Source organism: Nelusetta ayraudi, unplaced genomic scaffold (genome assembly GCF_046127955.1).
Source record: "Nelusetta ayraudi isolate G7.1 ecotype Tasmania unplaced genomic scaffold, CSIRO-AGI_Nayr_v1 ptg000020l, whole genome shotgun sequence".
Lineage (NCBI taxonomy): Eukaryota > Metazoa > Chordata > Actinopteri > Tetraodontiformes > Monacanthidae > Nelusetta > Nelusetta ayraudi.
This window is the reverse complement of record NW_027466070.1, coordinates 505,485-512,500: the sequence shown is the minus strand read 5'-3', so window position 1 is coordinate 512,500 and position 7,016 is coordinate 505,485. Positions and strand designations below refer to the sequence as shown.

Genomic DNA, 7,016 nt, shown 5'->3' with positions numbered 1-7,016 from the left:
AAAAAAAGAGAGGCGTCGGTCGGAGGTGCATGATACCTGGCGCAGCGCACCCAGTTGGTGTGCTGGCTGAGCGAGGAGAGGAAACATTGGCGCGGGACGCTCCAAACCTTCACGGTCTTGTCGTCGGATGCTGTTGCTAACCGGTGGCCGTCCCGGGAGAAATGAACGCTTCGCACGGCGGCAGTGTGGGCCTTGAACACCTTGGACTCTCCTTTACTGCAGTGCAAAACACACGGGAGCAGATTTTAAAAATAAGACTGCCGTAAACGTCGACATTAAAGTGGTTCGCCAGTACGACGGGCCCGCCTACATGTTGGGTGTCCACAGTCGCACAGTTCTGTCCTTGGAGGATGTGGCCACTAAGGAACCGGAGGGGGAAAAGTGAACCCCGGTGATGGCGTCCTGGTGGCCTACAAAGCGGAAAGCCCTGGCCTTAGGAGCCAGGTTCCAGATCATCAGGGTCTTGTCCACTGACCCGGAGGCTACAGGGAGGAGACGGAGGATGGATGGATGTGGTGACAGGATTTCACATGGTCGGAATGAGACGAATGAGACAGTGAAAGCACGTCTTGATGGATCAGCAAAAACAAGATTCCATGACAACAATCTGTTGTGTTCAGTGCTTCATCACACTGAATGTTTGGATGCAATCGCTACCCAAATGTAGCATCTCCTAAGTTACCACACAGCAGTGATTTGTGTTGAAACAAAGTGCCTCTTGTCATGATGTTACTAATGATGAACTACACAATCACAGCTCTGCAAAGTGTTTCAATGTTGCACATTTGACAAAACAAGCAGTGTGTTTCAACTGCATCACACCCTGGGAGTCAGGCCATATAACAACTTGTGGAGCCTTTTCCGTGTGATTTAAAGTTTACCCAGCTGCTTCTTGTTCGGATTGAAGTCCGTGCACGTGATGGTATCCTTATGTCCCTTAAAGTGTCTCTCCAGGACCGGGTCCTCCTGCAAGGACAACGTGAACATTTTAGATGTTGCGATGTTGATGCTGTGAGCATATCTGTGAGCAGATTCAATACAGATCAGCCTGTGGCCCGTGTCAATAACATGCATTACGACAACCTGGCGTCACTTTCACCGATGACAAGGCAACAGATCGCCATTTGTGTTTATTTGTGCGTCAGATTAGATCCACAAATAACACGCGCCTGTTAATCGGACCGGCACCAGGGAGAGTTTGATGTCCCCCTTACTAGACAAATCCTCTTAGCAGCTAGCCAACTCCGCTACTAGTATTACCACTGTGCGTTACTACAGTGGGGGATAGAAAAATATCTTCTGGTCTTCTTGCCTCGGGTTTTAAGAAATGCACTTACCAATACAGAGGCCATTGTATGTGTTGGCAGGGAGACGTTTTAGGCGTCAGAAGGAAAGTTGGACCATAACTGTCGGTTGAAGACTGTCAAACAGAGCGCCATTCGCTGCTCAGGCCTGATCAGTCGAGCGCCGATAATCAGCCGTTTGAGGGTTTTGTTTTGTTGTTGTTTTTAACAATTTTATCTGCGAGTGAAGGTGATGATGTAAAATTTCAAGAAACGCGATTTTAAGAAGGGAAAAAAAGTGCTGGGCTTAGTGATAAAGGAGGAATAAAACTCCCTGTTTCCGCCGCCGAGTGACGAGCCACTTGTGGCTTTCTGTTGTGCCCGAGACGACATCGATCGCATGTTCACGGACGTGCAAAAACAGCGATATGCCGCATATCGACAAATGAAAATCAATGTGTCGTGGCTAAACTATATTTAAGAGTCACGTGTAGAGTCTTCAATCGTAAATGCAAATTTTCAGCGTGAGTATGCTCATTTCAACGCACGCAATTACTCAAATTAAGGATGCCACGTCTAAGCAATTTGCTTAGCGTAAGATAGGTGCGAATTACAAGGAATAAATGCAGTTTGTTAAATCAAACTTTTAGCGAGTGGCAAGGGAGCGCCTGAAAGCTGTAAATATATCCATGAAGGGCAATTAAAACGTCCAATTTTATTTTTTAAATCCGGTTTCGATTTTGAACACTTTTACGTGAACGCAGCACCAGCAGTGTTACGCTGAATTCTGTCGTCAACTTCGAGCTGTTCGCAGGACTGCGCAAAGGAAAAGGAGAAGCAAGAACCTCAGTGAAAAATAAAACTATGATTTAAAACGATGTCAGAATTTTTTTTAATGAATATTTATTGTAACATTCGTGAATTTTACTCATACAGAAACCGCTAAACGCTAAAATAAATTAAATGGAACAATTAATTGCTGCTGATGCTACTACTGCTGCTGAGGATGCTACTACAATAGTAATAGTAACAACATTTATAAAAAAAAATAAAAATAAAAAAAAAGAAGAAAGAAAGAAAGAAAAAAAGACATGAAACTGACCTGACTTGCGAGGGAAACTGATTCTCAAATTGATTCTCAAATTCTTGGGGTTTGTTTTCCACGCGAGCTGATGTCAGTCTTGTAATCGCAGAAGCCCACGCGCCTTGCAGATTTAGTTTATAACGGTCCATAACTGTAATTGATGCCATTTTTAGCAACCAATTTTTGAGCAGACAAACGATAATTTAATTGGTTTATCAATTTATTGATCTATATCAAAATATTAATTTAAGGCAATATTTGCAATCACGTTATTAAATTTGTGTAAGGACTGAGTGAACGTTTAGCCTTGATCTCAGAATGGGAAGAACATTTCTTTAAAGTATTTTTAAAGAAACAAACTCTCTTTAATTGATGGAATAAATGAAAAAGAGACAGATCTCTAAAACAAGATTCACAATTCTGAGGCGGCGAGAACAGGTCAAGAAGTTCGTCGACTCGCAGAACTCGACGTAACAGCGTTGCGTGCATCCTTCCGCTGCTAAGCAACAAGACAACGTCCCACGCAGAGGTTCCGCGACCCGCCTCGAGCCTGACAGAGTATCATCTTCTGTGATTGGCCCGAGCGAGAGCGCTGACGAATCAGCGTCGAGATTGTTGAAGCTGGAAGTTGGCGTTCGCCACCCCCGTTTGAAAACATGTCATTCAGCTCGGGTATCGGCAGCGCCGAGGTAACGCCGGTTTATTCACAGTATCGCGCCGTCCTGGCCAGCGGTTTCCTCCCAGTAGTTTGCTTAAATATAACATTTCATAGCGCTGCATTGGCTTGCGGATTGTTAATATCCGTTTCCCAGCCAGCTTAGCTAGTTAGCGCCGAGCTGTGTTTATATTGATGTTACCATATCAACCGAAGAGCTCATGTAAAGGCTCCCTGCGTTGGCCGCCAGCTGCGCTAAACGTCTAGCATCCAGCTAGCATCCAGTTAACCCCAGCCGTGTCCTTTTCTGCCAGTACATGGAGAGGAGGATCCCCAAAAACGCCAAGTACCAACATGTCAAAACGAAGCTCGACACAGGTATAGTGTTCGTGTGCACGCGTAGCGGCTGACACTTGGCCGGCCCTGGCGTAGTTGTTATTATGTAATGAGCCGCTCGGCCCCGTCAACACGGTTGTCACTCTCTTCAAACCAGGATGCAGCCTTACAAAGCACATGGAGAGGATGGAGGAGATGAAGAGAAGTGAGTTTTTGGATCAGTTTGTGACCATATGATGTGTCCAGATGTGGTAATATACAGCGATGATAATGCATTGGTTTCAAGTTTTGCTCTTTGTTTTTTATAAAAATGTTACTACATTTATAATTTTTCACAATTGTTTCCATTTCTTTTTAAAATCAGATTACAAGTTCCGAAATGATGAGATTTTCAAGCGGTTGAAGGTGACAACATTTGCGCAGTTGGTGAGAATATATTTCTGTCTTTAGTCTTTGGGGTTTTAACAGTCCTTCTGTGGCACTTGTGGTTATCATAAAACTGCAAGTAAACCTGCTGCATTTACAGCCTTTGAGAAAAAAAAATGTATGAACAACTTTGCCACTATTTCAGCAGGACTCTCCAGTATGTTGCTGGATTGTTAAACTTGTTTCACCCGCCAGGTGCTTCAGGTTTCCTCCATATCGTGCCTGAATGACGGGGACGACGGGGACCCGTCGGCTCCAGAAGGTAGCGTCGCTGGCGTTTGCATTCTCTGACACGCAGAACAGCCCGTTTTGTTTCCCCGCTGATTCACCGACGCTCTCGCCACAATGTCTGAAGCAGAGCTGGAGTGTTTCTCTGAGCGCTCCGACGGATCTCGGTCGGCGGACCTTTGCTCTGGAGAATGTCCCAGGGAGCCCTCCCTCACTGCAAGGTCAAAATTACTGAGGTCGGGACTTTTTTTCTCCTTATTTCACCCCTGACATTCACACCAACAGCACTAACATTCTGTGACCTCTGACCTCTTCCAGGCTTATCAACGGTGTGGGCGAATTGAACCTGAACAGCGACGACCAGAGGCTGAGGGAGGAGGAGGTGGTGAGCTCCGGGGCGGCTGACACGTTCTACCCTGACTGCCCCTACCTGCTGCTGGACGTCCGGGAGCGGGAACAGTACGAGCAGTGCCACATCATCAGCGGTAGGTGGCGCAGTTTGAGCTTGTTGAGTTGAGTCTCTTCACTTCATTCCCTCCCTCCCCTTCTTCTGCCACAGCTCACAGTTTCCCCATCGCCTTGCTGTCGCGGACAATGAACCCCTACGCCAAAGAAGTGCTGGAATATGTATCCTTGACAATCTTCTTCTTCTGCCTGCTGCTGCTCTGTCACATCCAACAACACATCACGGTTTGGCCGATCTTAACCTGGCACACTGCAGAAAAACGCAGCAGGGAAGATTATCATCGTGTACGATGAGGACGAGCGAATCGCCAGCCAGGCAGCCACCACGATGTGTCAGCGGGGCTTCGAGAACCTCTTCATGCTGTCGGGAGGTTCGTCAGCGCTCACCAAAAGCTGCCAGAAGCCTTTCAAAATAAAAGCCCACACTTATTGGCACTAGCATGCAAGATTCAAATCTCATTTTACTTGAAACATCACTTGTGACACCACACCTGCATTTCACCCATAAATGTTTTTGTGAGCAAGTGTGTAACTATGAAAGACTCCTCCCACTCTCCTTCTCTCCCTCCCTCGTTCCTGCTCTCCTCTACCAGGTCTCAAAGTCACCGTTCAGAAGTTCCCGGAGGGGCTGACGACGGGCTCCGCCCCGGCCTCGTGTCTGCGCTCTCCCAAATCACCCAAGGGGAGGGGGAGGAGCTCGGCTCAGCAGCAGCAGCAGCAGCAGCAGCAGCCACCAGCGGCAGCTGAGAGGAGGTTCAGGTTCACGGCCGACGAGCTGGCCAAGATCCAGGAGCAGCTGGACGAGATCCTGGTGCACAGTAACGGCAGCAGTAAGAGCGAGATCGCTTGTCGAATGTCACCGCACCTCAGCGCCAAGACGTTTTTTTTCCTCAGGTTGTTTTGTCTGCCTGTTTTGCCGCAGGCCGCATGTCCAGCCGCATGTCCGCCGGCAGCTCGCTGTCCAGCGCGCCCAGCGCTCACAGCTCCTCGGCAAGGGGCGGCTCCAGGGCCCGCAGCGTCAGACCCTGGAAGTAGCTCCGCCCGTCCGCCCACCAACCGTGGGCCCGGCAACCGCAAAAACAGACTTACCTCAGACACAGGCGTCGTCCACACACGAGCATGCATGTGTCTCTGGCTCCCTTCACTACTAATATTTGCACAGTGCCTCATCTGTGAGAAGTGGTGGATCTTCTTTGCACTTCAGTCCATTTTTTTTTTTTTTTTACATTCAAGTCTCATCCATTCTGCGGATGAATAATGACTGCGTGTTCAATATTTTACCACTTCAATGTGATTTTTACAGGAGAAAAATAAGGGTTTGCTGTAAAGTGCTATCAGTATAAAAAGGAAGATGGGATGGCTGAATGCTGATGTCAATTTATCGTGTGTGTGTGTGTGTGTGTGTGTGTGTGTGTGTGTGTGTGTGTGTGTGTGTGTGTGTGTGTCACATGTAATTTATATGAATAATTGCTGGTAGTAATAACAAAAGCTGTCATGTATTTTTGCAACGTGTCACCAACGGCCTTTTTTTGTGCAGCTTGTGCGTTTGTGGTGTTTGTTGAGGTTCATACTGTGACTTTTCTTGTGTGTTTTGTTGCACAGTTTGGTTGCTGCAGCTGTTGTGGAAACGTCCTGCGGCGAAAAAAAAAAAAAAATCTTAACTGCATCATAATAAATGCCCATGATATCAATGGATTAATTTAATTTAAACAGTATTTTTAATTCCATACATTTTTATGGTTCCTTCACGCATCACCTTAACCTTAATTATTTGCTGGACATAACATTGTGTTAAGTCCCTTATTTAGTACTTAAATCTCCTTAACTTAATGTTAGCTGGATTAAACAAAAAAATATCACTGTATTTAAAGGCTACATTTTACACTAATTTCCCACTGCCAGCTGAATAATTATCTAACAAACTCTAAAGATATGAATACTAATATTCATATCATACTTAAGTTATTAACAAGCAACTGGATGCGCCACCTTATAAAATGGCTGGTGGGTGTACAATCATCATCGCAGTTTATTTTGTTTGGAATAACAGACAGATATTTTATGTTTCTTATTTTTGACCACATTCCTCTCCAGGTTTTCATTCTTTTATTCAATTAAGAAACGATGGGTGACCCTACTTACTCCCGCTTTGTCACCTGGTGTGCCAGCAATGAATGTTACTCACTGTTTCTGCAGGTCACCGGTGCCTTTATCTCGCTGCCACATTTTGCAACGGCCATGAATAGTCAGAAACGGTCACCTCACCGCAAGAAGGTGACGGGTTCAGTTTCTGATGATCAACTGATCATTGATTCATGGGTTTCAAAACCAAGGTCCCTCCCCCTCTGTGTGCTTCAACACTTCTCCAAAAGTGGAGAAAGGAGGACAAGTAAAGGACCCACTTTTCTCATCGACGGGAAAGAGACACAATTCCGCAAAATACAGGAACTTTTGGGCTGCCAGTCTATTTATACAGATGCCAGAATTACCATTACGACTGTCAATCAAACAGTCCCCAACTTTATTTAGACACATCTGC

General features: G+C 46.0%; 2 protein-coding genes across 6 annotated transcripts in view; one reads left to right on the top strand and one right to left on the bottom strand.

The window, feature by feature from the left end:
- Positions 1-2,626, bottom strand: part of poc1b (POC1 centriolar protein B) — a 29,613-nt gene extending 26,987 nt beyond the window's left edge. For 2 of the 4 annotated variants that reach the window (XM_076027213.1, XM_076027214.1), the window contains exons 1-4: positions 1,338-1,688; positions 882-966; positions 311-482; positions 37-216 (exon numbers count right to left, since the gene is read on the bottom strand). In XM_076027213.1, the coding sequence (XP_075883328.1) occupies positions 37-216; positions 311-482; positions 882-966; positions 1,338-1,352 (452 nt within the window). In that variant the 5' untranslated portion in view covers positions 1,353-1,688. Of the gene's footprint in view, positions 1-36; positions 217-310; positions 483-881; positions 967-1,337; positions 1,689-2,385 lie in introns of those variants that run through there. The other 2 variants (XM_076027212.1, XM_076027211.1) reach the window with 2 other exon arrangements.
- Positions 2,627-2,778: 152 nt separating this feature from the next.
- cep41 (centrosomal protein 41) lies at positions 2,779-6,167 on the top strand. 2 transcript variants are annotated; one of them, XM_076027216.1, is made up of 11 exons: positions 2,779-3,056; positions 3,337-3,400; positions 3,516-3,563; positions 3,723-3,784; positions 3,980-4,046; positions 4,140-4,248; positions 4,331-4,497; positions 4,572-4,639; positions 4,734-4,848; positions 5,071-5,307; positions 5,400-6,167. In XM_076027216.1, the coding sequence occupies exons 1-11, from the start codon at positions 3,024-3,026 to the stop codon at positions 5,510-5,512; spliced, it is 1,083 nt and encodes a 360-aa protein (XP_075883331.1). In that variant the 5' UTR covers positions 2,779-3,023; the 3' UTR covers positions 5,513-6,167. The 2 variants fall into 2 exon arrangements, with proteins under 2 accessions (XP_075883331.1, XP_075883332.1); XM_076027217.1 differs by having other exon boundaries at positions 2,780-3,056; positions 4,143-4,248.
- The last annotated feature ends 849 nt before the right edge of the window (positions 6,168-7,016 follow it).

Coding starts and splice junctions, on each gene's coding strand:
- cep41 (XM_076027216.1), top strand. CDS start 3,024: ATGTCATTCAGCTCGGGTATCGGCAGCGCCGAG. Junction 4,849..5,070: donor CCTCTTCATGCTGTCGGGAG/GTTCGTCAGCGC, acceptor CTCCTCTACCAG/GTCTCAAAGTCACCGTTCAG. Junction 5,308..5,399: donor GGTGCACAGTAACGGCAGCA/GTAAGAGCGAGA, acceptor GTTTTGCCGCAG/GCCGCATGTCCAGCCGCATG.